The 13,190-nt window shown below is 34.0% G+C and overlaps 1 protein-coding gene across 1 annotated transcript; it reads left to right on the top strand.

Annotated features, from left to right (window-relative positions):
- Positions 1 to 3,029: 3,029 nt before the first annotated feature.
- Positions 3,030 to 12,947, top strand: beta'COP (coatomer subunit beta'). The gene is made up of 18 exons (XM_068776717.1): positions 3,030 to 3,136; positions 3,332 to 3,490; positions 4,301 to 4,493; positions 4,765 to 4,913; positions 4,990 to 5,164; positions 5,290 to 5,476; positions 5,669 to 5,802; positions 5,900 to 6,199; positions 6,349 to 6,439; positions 8,314 to 8,479; positions 8,894 to 9,063; positions 9,262 to 9,430; positions 10,123 to 10,384; positions 10,639 to 10,795; positions 11,142 to 11,271; positions 12,157 to 12,326; positions 12,512 to 12,647; positions 12,840 to 12,947. The coding sequence occupies exons 1-18, from the start codon at positions 3,134 to 3,136 to the stop codon at positions 12,876 to 12,878; spliced, it is 2,790 nt and encodes a 929-aa protein (XP_068632818.1). The 5' UTR covers positions 3,030 to 3,133; the 3' UTR covers positions 12,879 to 12,947.
- Positions 12,948 to 13,190: the final 243 nt, after the last annotated feature.

Consider the following 13,190-nt stretch of genomic DNA (forward strand, 5'->3'; position numbering starts at 1 on the left):
GGGCGGGCCGCGAGTCGCTCAATATAGCGCATAACTGCGCCGACCCGCCGGCCGCATACCCTGTCGTTTCGGCTAGTGCCAGCAGCTCTACCTGGTATACAGTGCAAAAGCTATGCGGCTGCCGTTGATGTAAATAACCAGATCGGCAGCCGCGGTGGCAAGTCGGGCAGCCTCCTCACCTTCCTCCAGGTAGGAGAATTCCACAACAAATTGTCCAGAAGGGTGCGGAATTATCAGGTAACTGACTGGTATCCAGTTCCTGGCCAATATATATATATTGGTTATTTCTATGTATAGTATTAATTCCTATCTTTATTATCTTTATTTTATAAAATGCAATGAAAACAATAGTTAGTTTTCTTAATTTCTACTATCTCTATATATTTTACGGTAGCTTATACTACTTTGATAACACTAATATCTATTTTCATTTAAGTTCTATATTTACTGCTCCATTTCATGATTTAACTATGTTTTGTTACTACTGATTACGTTTTTAATTATTCTCATTGCGAATCGAAAAAATACGGGACGGCGCTGATTGTCGGTTATTATAGAGGAGATGTTATCCCTCTTTATGTCGACACCCAGCTCCATTTCGCATTAATACCTCACTCTTCCATACATTGGGCAGCAGGTGATCAGATGCACCACAGTCTGGTCCCTCGCGGGATCACAAAGGCAATAGGGTCTCTCTTTGAGTTTTAACCTATTGTCTATTGTCTGACGTGAAGTTTTTGCTGTTAGCCTTGCGGCTTTTACAGCTTCATCGGAAACGAGTTCACGGAACCGAGGGGTCCGTGAACTATATAAAATTAAAGGATTCGATTTTCCGGACCCGTATCAGTACTCGGCGGGAGGGCGAGGAAGTCACACAGGTAGTGGCCGCGAGATAGTAGCAGTAGGGCTCACCCAGTCAGCCCTCGAGTACACAAACCCAGCGCGACCCAGTCGGCCGGCAGAACTCGCGGCTGGCGCGCCTAAGTAAGTACGTCTGTCAGTGTTACTGATAGTGTATTGAATGAGGAGTTAAGTGTGGAGGGCATCGTGGACCACTCGGCAATCTAAGGAAGGATACTGATCTTACCTCGGATCGCCCACGGTGTTCGCGGCGGCGGCGTCAGGAGGCCGACGCTGTTTACGTAACGGACAGTAGGAAATGTGGTGAATGATTTTTGAGCATCGCACGCGTTTTTTCGTGCGGTAAGCGGTCGCCAGTGGGGTGGTTGCTGTAGTTGGTGAGTTATCGCTTGCAGTGTAGTGAGTGTTTGAAGCGTGCGGTGTGTGGTGAGTGGATTGTGGGAACCCTGCGATAGGATATGTAAGGACGCCTTTAGGACGCCTTACGAGGTTTCAAAAGGAGCCGCCAGGGGAGTAGAGAGAAGAAAAGCGAAGAGTAGCGGGTTGGGGTGGGAAGAGGCCTAAGAGCCCGAAGTATGCCTTTGAGCATGCCTGAAAGAACTCTTGAACGGTTTCAAGTTGGAGGTCACTGTGGAGGTCGATGTTACGTTGGAACCACCTGGCACCGGTTGAAAGCCGGCTGAAGCGGTTCTGTAACGTCTGTAAGGTTTGTAGTATGAGCGCCGGAGCGTGGGCGAAAACTACGCTTGCGTAAGCAAAGACGGGTCTTACACAGGTTATATAGAGAAGGAGTTTATGTCTGAGGGACAGCTTACTTGAGGGGCTGAGGAGGGGATAAAACCTGAACAGTATGGCGCAGGCTTTATTTGCGTCTAGGCTAGTGTGCTTATGAAATAGAAGCCTAGTGTTAAAGGTGACACCTAGGTATAGTTTGAACCTGTGACTTACCGTACTTTTACTGATGAAATTCGGTCCCCGTGGTACGGCCGCCATCTTGATTTTGGGAATGTCATATTTTTTTCAAGATCGCATAAGAACACTTCGCCATACTTCGCAAATCTCTATTTCGACTCCTTCCGGGAGAACGGTCGCGTCGATGGGAGGGGGGAAGTTGCAGGATTATAGATAAATATAATAATAATTAATATTTATTTTATCATTATCAGTTGATAATAGAGAAAGTTACGAAATTGGTGTTGCAAAAAGAAACAGGATAATTTTTTCTTTTATAGCAGGTGGAATCCATTAAATGTTAGAAAACTGACCTTGAAAATGGTAAATAAGCATGTTTTTGATTATCCTGCTCAGTTTTTCTAATACGTATCAATATGGATATCACATACACATTGATTATGAATCATCTAATTTTATTTCACTAAATTTGTCTTTGGGAGTTTTAGTGAAACAAGAAAAGACTTCTGCAGTATAAAAACTGTACCGATTACTGAAGCATGAAAAAACTTCCAATGGGTTTGAATTAGCAGAAAGCTGAAAGTGCATAGCCAAGTCATCTTTACTATAACTAACATTGGGCTCTCGTGGGCCGATACATTGTTTATAACACCGAATTGTGTTCAATCTGTTACATCCTAGCCTAATAGTTTTTTTTGTGTGTTATTATTGTGGCATGGACGGTAATGACCACGTTAAAGTTCGCTGTATTCAAAGTCAAGGGTTGTTTTAGGAATGAAATTGTATTTTTATGTTATTTAAATTGAAGTAGAGTTAATATTTGAATTCAAGATACTCGTTTATCTGATATTAACTAAATTAATAACAATTATTGTGAACTGATTTTTCACTTATAATATTAATAAAGAAATGAAAAATAACGTTAATACTAATGCCCCTATTTATGGAACATCACAATCCAATGTGTGTCATAAGGTACAATCGTTTTGTTGAAAAAAGAAATAAAGATAATTTTTTGAGAGATTTGAGAGACCTTCGTAGTTTGTATTAGGAGTTAAATCGATTTAAGAATACATTTTTTTTTAATAATTCGACAATGACGATCACTAAATGATGCTGTATATAAATGCATTTTTAGAAATCGTAAAGGTAAATAATAATGATAATTGTATTAATCGAAATAGGTTTATGGAAAGTCTGTAATTGTCTATGTATGAAAAAGTATCCAAAAATTTCTTGTGCGTAAATCCGATTAACGTAGCGTAAGAAAAAATATAAAGTGACACGTCCTCCCTCCCTGTCAAACTTCCACGGCTACATTGCTTTTGTATGACAATTTTTCATGTTTTAACTTCAAAAAATGGTAAGAAATAGTTTTAGTGCGCAATAATAAACTTAACAACCTGCAATTTTATACGATGGCTGTAGAAATAAAATTCAGCATTGTGCTCCGATTTTAATCATCAGTATCAGTTATGTCGGCTTAACGTCAACGTGATGATGATGTATAATGCATCTGAATGTTTTAGTTCTAACAGATTTAATTTTTTTTCCTAAGCCATTACGCCTGGATATTAAGAGAAAGCTGACAGCTAGGAGTGACCGTGTAAAATGTGCGGATCAGCATCCTACAGAACCATGGCTCCTATGTTCCCTGTACAGTGGTGATGTCAACATATGGAATTATGAGACTCACACGCAGATTAAAAGATTTGAGGTAACAAAAGTTGTGAAATTATAAACAGTTATGTGTAACCAATTATTATTATGTATAACATTAAATATATCATGATTTTCATTATAGATGATATTTTATTCTGTCTCTTGCATTACATTTGATAATTTATAAACATATTGGCTATGTACACAATAATATAGTGCAGGTATTATTGGGAGGCTTAATTACATCATTGTCAAGTTGTAACAGTTACATTTTTAAAGATCAAAATTACCATTACCTCATGTTATATATTGGTTTAATATCCATGTTATTTACAAGCATGTTGCCTATATTTTCTTAGGTTTTATAACACAAATGCTATCTGTCCATTGCAATTATTGAATCTGTTGAGTACAGATTGAATATGGTGTGTACATTTGATCTTGGAGGCTAAAACTGCATGCATGTAAAATGATGAATAGTTATAAAATTTTAAAACATTAATATTTTTAACTAATAAGAATTTTTAAAATTAGTCTTGAAACCAGAGAAATGCAGATCTTTATTTCACCAAATGGCTTACTCCTAATACTCTTGTCTTAATACAATTTTATGACAATTATTACTTGCAAGGGAAACAGATTTTTTTAATAACAGTTATCTTTCTTCTAATTTATTTTAATGAAAAGGACTTCTGGGTTGATTTACTTACTAGTTGTTAATGGGTATGATTAAAGACAGTTTTAATCTGTACTTTAAATTATCTTTTTCTTATTAATAATTGTCTTTACAAATATTAGAACCTTAGGTAATACCCTTATATATTCTGTTTAATTTCTTCTTTACATACTGTTAATAATATTTCAGGTATGTGATTTACCTGTCAGGGCCGCTAAGTTTGTCCCGAGGAAAAACTGGGTTATCACTGGTTCAGATGACATGCAAATAAGAGTATTCAACTACAATACCCTAGAAAGAGTCCATGCCTTCGAAGCTCATTCTGATTATGTTAGATGCATTGTCATTCACCCTACGCAACCTTATATTTTAACCAGCAGTGGTAAGTGTTGAGCAAATATATGTTTGAATTTAATACTGCTTTTTAAATTGGACCAACAATAAATAAAATCTTGCATTCAATAAATGTAATTGCCATGCGCACCTCATCTTTTTAGGCTGTACATATATAAGATTTTTGTTAGGAAGTATAAGAAGTATTTTATTAAACTTTGTAACAGATATACATGTTATATGTAAATAGTATATTCTTAATTGAAAATCTTCAAAGAATTTGAAATGATGTTTGGTATTAATTTCTACTTGTTTTACAGATGATTTGCTCATCAAGTTATGGAACTGGGATCGCAATTGGGCATGTCAACAAGTATTTGAAGGACACACTCATTATGTGATGCAAATTGTAATTAATCCAAAGGACAACAATACATTTGCTAGTGCCAGTCTTGACACCACAGTGAAGGTTAGCTGTGCATTCTATTTAGTTAAAACCAGGTAATAGAATTTTTGAAACTGGTTTTTTATTTAATTGATTACAGGTTTGGCAGTTAGGTTCTTCAATATCTAACTTTACTTTGGAAGGACATGACAAAGGTGTAAATTGTGTAGACTATTATCATGGCGGTGACAAGCCTTATTTAATAAGTGGTGCAGATGACCGTCTAGTGAAAATATGGGACTATCAAAACAAAACCTGCGTACAAACACTTGAAGGTAGGAAGCCAAAATATTGCATCTGTATTGTGTATGCATGTGTACAGTTATTGCGTTGAATAAATCACCATGTTATTGAAAATTCTTCATTGTTTCCGGGTATTTTATTTTAACTTTGTTCAAAGGTCATGCACAGAATGTTACAGCAGTATCATTCCATCCAGAATTGCCAATTTTGCTCACTGGCTCAGAAGATGGTACTGTTCGAATTTGGCATGCAGGAACTTACAGATTGGAGTCTTCATTAAACTATGGCTTTGAAAGGGTGTGGACTATTTCTTCTATGCATGGATCTAACAATGTTGCCATTGGGTAAGAAAAATTAAGATGATTCAATCCTTGATCCTAATTACCTTTTGTATAATTAGTATTTTTATTATTTTTATGTATTGTCATTAATGTTATAATGCTCTATAAATATTTCATAATTGATAAATTTTTCATCATAATTTTTTATTATCACATATCTGCACTGTATATTATATAACTAAGAATTATTTATAGATATGATGAAGGTACCATAATGATAAAGGTAGGCCGGGAAGAGCCAGCAATATCAATGGATGTCAATGGAGGCAAGATAATTTGGGCAAAACATTCCGAAATGCAGCAAGTCAACTTAAAAGCTTTACCCGAAGGTTAGTGTTGTAAATATTTATTGCTGAATTTGAATATGTCAATGTTTAAGTTTTTTATTATAAAATATGGAATTAAGCCATAATAATCATTTTTCAGGTACTGAAATTAAAGATGGTGAGCGAGTTCCTGTGGTCGCCAAAGATATGGGTTCCTGTGAAATTTATCCTCAAACAATTGCACATAACCCAAATGGTCGCTTTGTTGTTGTTTGTGGTGATGGAGAATATATCATATATACAGCAATGGCTTTAAGAAATAAGGCATTCGGAACTGCACAAGAGTTTGTTTGGGCATTTGACAGTTCAGAATATGCAACATTGGAAAATTCTAGCACTGTAAAGGTTTTCAAAAATTTTAAAGAAAGAAAAAGTTTCAAACCAGAATATGGTGCAGAAGGCAAGTAAATTAGCATATTTTTGCATTTACAAGCTAATATGTTTATAGTATGAGATTAAATAGCTATCTTTGTAACAATACTGGCATCAATATCTGTACTACTATTTTATAAGTATAAAATGTATTTTATTTTTGCTTATTACTTGTAGGTATATTTGGAGGTTTCATGCTGGGAGTGAAATCGATAAGTGGCGTTGCCTTCTCCTTTTATGATTGGGAGCATTTGGAGTTAATTCGGAGGTTTGTAAATTTATCTGTTGCTTTGTTTCATCTATTATTCATTGTAGGGTTCAAATTCTTCACAGGTATTTGAATTAATTTTCAAAATTATAAAATTTATTTACCCCTTTAAAAAACTTCTATCGTGTACATACACAAATTTCTTTACAAGCATTTATTTTTACATAGACTACTAAATTACATGTAGTATATGTATATCAGTTTATATGGCAATTTTTAAAATTAATATATATATATACTTTTCATTGTACATTCTTCATATATGTAGTGGTTAGAAAACATAATTTTTAGTTTTCTTCTCATTATCTTTTAACATTTTTGATATCTTCCTGGCATTAAGTTTGTATTTTACTTAACATGGTAAGATAAATCCACAATGTTTTTCTATATATTCTATGTGACAATGTTATGTACTGTGTTATTCTATGTTATTGAACAAAAATGGCAATAGCGAAATCAACCATTATTAAACCATCAAAAGCTTAGCGACTGTAGTAAAAATGTGGAAATATTTTGTACTCTAAGCATATTTTAGTTTTTCTAAACTTTTTGTGGCATAACTCTTTTTATCACTCTGTAAAACATTACAGCACTTTGAAAAATATAGCATGAGCTAATGATGAATGATGACTGGGAAATTTGAATATATTGCTTATGTCAGCAAAAGCGAACAGAGAGAGCATTAATTGATTAAGGCATACAATTCTTAGTTCCATAATATTAAAAGAGGATATTAGTTAGGAGTAGATAGGAGGTAAAGGAACTTAGGATTTACAATCCATTTTACTTAAGTATAAATTTCTTTGTGTAATATGTTTAGCAATTAAACACAAATCACTTCCATCACTTCCCTTCAAAAAGTTACTTGGACATTTTAGTCCAATTCAGGTGCAGAAAATAAAATTCATTGCAAATTTGCTTTATTGTAGCATCTATGTAATTATTTGAAAGTTTTAATAGAAAAAAGGCATTTCATCGTTGATATGATAGCTTAATGGTATATGTTATTAAAGCTTATTATGGCAGCAATTATATAAAATTCTAGAATATAATGGCTTAATTAATACTCCTATAAAATTTTCAATGTTCATGTGAAGCGAATCGAAGCATGCTTTTGTAACCTTGTTTCTTTTAAAACTGCTGGGCTAGTTGGATTAAGCATATGGTTGCTGATGGGCATGTCATGTGTATGGTTAAGATTTAATTAGTTGACTATGCATCAAGGTCTTTAAGTTACAAGTTTATATTTATAATAAAGTTATATAGGTTATAAGATACTTATAAGTGATTCATTTCTTTGCATTCAAGCGAAAGAAAATAAAAGATTTTAACAAAATTACATATGCGAAAGATAAAATTAATTAACTGTTTGCAACTATAACAAAAGTTGTCACATAACCTGTAGTACAATGTCAACCAATCTTATTGTTAATGCAATGAAATATATAATAAGACATTAAAAAAATTATAAAATTAGTTTGTGGTATGTATTAGACACAAATTTTATGACTCTTTGCTTCTTTAATGATGACTCAAAAATGCAAGCAACTATTAAGAATTAACAAAAAACTTAAAATTTGTTGAGTTTCTCATCAATTTACCTAGTGAACGGGCCAAGCGAATGTTTAACTACCAAGAAATTGTTTTCATGAGAAATTTTTCCTCTATAATTGTTTATTATAAACTCAATCTCATCTTATGCATTTGTTAATATTTTAAGAAAATATTTTATGTTAAACATTATTTATGCATAATAATAACATTTTCGTCACACATTAAGTGGTTAATGTCTAAGTGTATAAGAGTGGATGGGCGTCGGGCTTATAATTGCAAATCCAAAATATCTAATGGTTAAACTCTATTCTTATTTTTAGGATCGAGATTCAACCAAGGCACGTTTTCTGGTCTGAGAGTGGCAATCTGGTGTGCTTGGCTACTGATGAAACTTATTATGTACTACGCTACAATGCAGCAGTAGTAATGCGAGCCCGTGAATCCAACAATAACATCACTGAAGATGGCATTGAGGATGCATTTGAGGTGAGCCTTAATGCTGCAGCTACTGATCTGATCCATATCTTTTCAATATAAGAGAATCTGTGAAAGTAATTTTTATTTGTTGTCTCTACATAAAATCATGCACTAGTATTTAATTTTCATGTGGAATAGGTTTGTCAAAGTTAATATTATGATAAGATCCATCCACATATTAACATAATCATTTTATTATGTTAATATGTGGATTACATATTCCGTGCTTTTGGGCAATACTTTATTATTTATTAATAATTAATAGTATTTTATTTGGAAATTCGTAACATTGTATAATACGAGTATTCTTATTATTTTTGGAAAATAAAAATTTTAAAGCATAACTTATAAGGATACAGTTAAATTAGAAAGAAATGTTAGAAAAAAATCTGCAGTATACTTACATGAACTTAAAATTCTTAGGTTGTTGGGGAAGTTAACGAGACTGTAAAGACAGGGTTGTGGATTGGCGACTGTTTCATTTATACAAATTCCGTAAACCGCATCAACTACTATGTCGGCGGCGAGATTGTAACCATTTCCCACCTTGACCACACCATGTACATTCTTGGATATGTTGCCAAGGAGAACAGGTGAGATAGCAAATATTTTATCTTCCCTAGAGATTAATGATGATCGCCTATTGAATTTAAAATTTTTAAAAAGGAACATATGAGAAAAATTTAAAATTTCGGTTAAAAATAAATGAGATTATGTCTATAATGCACTTTACATCCTGCAATACCCCATTATCTCATTGTCTTTATAAAATTTTAATAACTGTTTTTCAGGCTGTATGTAAACGATAAAGAACTCAATATTGTGTCATACTCGCTGTTACTGCCGGTGCTGGAATATCAGACCGCAGTGATGCGCGGCGACTTTGAAACCGCAGACCGAGTTCTTCCAACTATTCCGTATGACCATCGCACCAGAGTGGCTCATTTCCTTGAGAAGCAGGTTAATTGTTTTGTTATCGTATAAAATAGATTTATTGCAGAATCTGAAGAGCATAAACTTGTATTTTTGTTTTCGTTTGGGGAGCATTCAGGATGCTCCAAAACATCTTCGCGTCCAAGTTACCGCACTATCTGACGAAAGTCTGTGCTCAATGTGTTATTGGTGATGACTTTTGGATCTGGGACAGGGTTTGCGATGGGTTATATAAGAAGGCGCAAGGTCCCCCAAAGAGCTATGAAGCGGTCTATGCCCGGAACTCCGCTGTGAGATCGAATAAAAAATTAAGAAATTCACATAATACCCAAGATCTCTGATGTAGCTCGAAGAATTGCTTGTTTAAGTGACAGTAGTGAGATATATCAGTCTTATAAGTGATGGCCCTTGAGGGCGTAATGTTTTTAAGTGGCGACCACGAGTCGGTAGATGAGGCCATAGCCTTCGAATAGGTACACTGACTCCATAGTCACGGAAAGTAGCTGGATATGAGCAGAACAAGATCGGTAAAAGTGGCGCAGTGGGTGTCTATCGGCTGACCTGATGATGAAGATGATACATTTGCGTAATTAATAATGAATAAAATAATAATTTTTACAATTAATATTTTTTTAGGTATTATTTCTGAATTTGCAATTTTGACTGTATATGGGCAATTTACTTAAATGTGTGTGTGAACAAGTAATAATATTTTGTAGGGCTTCAAGCAACAAGCGTTGGCCGTATCGACGGAGCCAGAGCACCAGTTTGAATTAGCGCTCTCTCTTGGGGAGCTTCGTCGTGCGAGGCAGTTGGCGGAGGAGGCCACTGCTGCCGAGGGTGAGCCGTCACGTACTTCCGCGGCGCGCTGGTCTCGACTGGGCTCCGCGGCTTCTGCCGCCGTTGATACCGAGCTCACAAAGATATGCTATCAGAAAGCGCACGACTACAGTTCACTTCTGCTTTTCGCTGTCAGTACAGGTAAGTAAAAGAAACATGCCTGAATGTCAATTTAATAGAACTTGATGTATACAGTTTGCAACAAGTTGCGAAAAAAAGAAAAGGTAGTTAATGTCGCGGGAACTTGCTAGATAGAGGGAGTGCTAAACTGGTGATTATGGCAATTCAATAATAGTGATAGGTTTTAATGAATAATGATTATTGATTGTCAACTAAAGATTATTGATGGGTTACTGCAGCTTAAAAAAATTACTTGAAATCTCATTTCTTTTCAGGAGATCAAAAACTTTTGGAAGATGTAGCTAAAATGGCTGCAGAAGAAGGACAAGACAACATAGCATTTGTTGCATATTTCACACTAAACTCTTTAGAGAATTGCCTCAAGCTATTAATTACCCGTGGAAAGCTTCCTGAAGCTACATTCTTTGCCAGGTGGGATATTTCAATTTATTTTATTTTACTTATTATATTTAATCTTACTTTTTATGGTTGAGCCATATGTGCTCTGCTTAAATAAATAAAGAAAAAAATAAAGTTATGTAGTGGACGTGTAAACTATTTTATTACTGTAAAAGTGCATTCAGTAAGGTACAAAATATTATGGAATAAGCGTGTAAAAGTTTGCATTTTATTTTAAAGTGTTTAAGTTCTTAACAGTGATGGTGGTGAAGTCAACAGTAAATGGGAATCGTGTTTGTGTTGCTATCGACTTGGGAAATATTGGGGAAGTACTACTGACACCATGTTTATTTAAAGATTTTAAACAATTTGATTACAGATCATATATTCCGTCGAAGGTATGCGAAGTGGTAAAATTGTGGCGTGAGGCAGTCGGTGCAACTAACAAGAAATCCGGACAGTCCCTTGCCGATCCTGAGCATTATGAAAACCTATTTCCAGAGTTCTTGGTAAAATTACTAATGATTATATTTTAGTTTTTCTGTTTCATTCTAGCAAACAATTAATGGTAAAGGCTTTGTTAACTTGTTCTCAATTTAATGTTGAAGGACAATAATTTTTAAAAACACAAATTAAATCTGTCACTGATGCCTGCATAAATATTCTTGAGTAGGATGAATTGTCTTTTTGGCTTTGTGCTATATGTAGTGAAGCATGATAATAATAAGTACTAGTATCTTAAGGATGCAAAGGTTTAGTTGCCAACATTGTTTCTCTGATTACCATAGACCAAGTCGTGTTAACGTTTGTTAAATAAAGAATGAAAGGCTGTTTGTTTAAAAAACCTTAGGTTCGGTATTATTACTAGTTTCAAATTTGAAATCGAAATTGTTTTAGATGTGCTGGAACCTTACTGTTACCATGAACAATTTCATAAGATTTGAAAAATTAGATATTAATGGAATACTTTCCCTTTGTCATGAGGAGGAAAGAGTGCTACTTTGTATTGAAAATCTGGATCTGTGGAAATGAAACAGATCTTGTAATCTTCTCATAGTTGAATTTATATAAATCCATAGCCAATACAACAATGTAATAAACTTAAATATGACTACATCTTTTTACAACTAAGACTAACTGTATTGGGATTCGGGGTCATTAAAATATTGTAATGTTCACTGTACGCAGGGTGAAATTGACAGGCAGTCCAGTGCAGGTAAAGAGCTGTCCTTTAGCTACATCCACATCTGTCGCACAAACAATTGCCCACATTGATGACAAAATCATGCATCTTACAAATTTATTATTAGGCGGAGAGTCCACTAAGTTCTTGATATGTTGCATGATTTTCTGAAAAATACATATTTATTGAACACAACCTCATTATTCAACAGGAAACGCTGAAGTTGGAACTGTTTCAGCAAGAGTTTGGGTTCGAATACAGCAGTAAACTAGAAAACTTGCCACCTGATTCCAAAATAATTAATTTGGATCGCAATCTGGTTGAGGAGAAAGAAAACATGGAAAAACTAGGCAAATGGAATCCGTCCCAAAATAATGACAGGTATTAAAATATGTATTGCTTATGAATTTACCTTCATAACAAATTATTGATAATATTATTTATTGTTCAGTATATGTTGAAGATAAATGTGGTGTATTTTCAATTTAAAATGAGATTCTAAATAAATGTTACTGGGTAATATTTAAATAAATGCTTTGCTTTTATATATTCTTTGCTTGTAACAGAATTCAAAATGGTACAGAAATAAAACAGCCCTCGAACGTTAAACGCAAGGACTCCTTGGATTCTATAGATGATATGGACATTGAAAGTGAAATCAAAGATATCATTCGGCGAGAGATAGCAGCCGTTGACAGTAATGTATGTATTTATATTTTTTAATTGAAAGTTTCTTTGGTTATGGAAAGATCCAGACATCTGTCCATATTCAAAAATGATTAAAAAAAATACTTTTCTTTAAATATCAAACAGTACACCTAGGATCTGTCTGTTGGTTCTTTAAATAAACCAAAACATTTGCATATAAAAACTTTTATTATTTATTTGTTACAGGACTACATTACGGACAATGATGAAGATCTTTATGATTAGTTTAAGTATAAATACATAGATTTTTTTGTTTATTTCTGTGACCTTACAAAATATGTAATACTTAAAGCATTTAACTTTTTTTTTAAATTCTCTTTGATTGGATGCCGGTCTGATGTAGCTCATACTGAACTGTATTAGACCTTAATCTAGTTTCATGTCAATATCCTTAAACAATATACTGCTTTACATGTATACCATGTAGATAAATTAATAATTAGTGATTCTTTGATAATGATATTTATAGTTAAAAATTTATATTACGGAATATTGAAACCGCAATAGTATTTACATATAAGAGAACATAATCCATCA

This window comes from Battus philenor, unplaced genomic scaffold, assembly GCF_028537555.1.
Source record: "Battus philenor isolate CCGP_79_NKW_IND1 unplaced genomic scaffold, ilBatPhil1.0.hap1 SCAF_1, whole genome shotgun sequence".
Lineage (NCBI taxonomy): Eukaryota > Metazoa > Arthropoda > Insecta > Lepidoptera > Papilionidae > Battus > Battus philenor.

What these genes read in the sequence shown, in the direction of transcription:
- beta'COP (XM_068776717.1), top strand. An exon ending in CTGCGTACAAACACTTGAAG is followed by an intron (nt 5,165 to 5,289) that starts GTAGGAAGCCAA and finishes CTTTGTTCAAAG; the next exon opens with GTCATGCACAGAATGTTACA. An exon ending in TAGCAGCCGTTGACAGTAAT is followed by an intron (nt 12,648 to 12,839) that starts GTATGTATTTAT and finishes TATTTGTTACAG; the next exon opens with GACTACATTACGGACAATGA.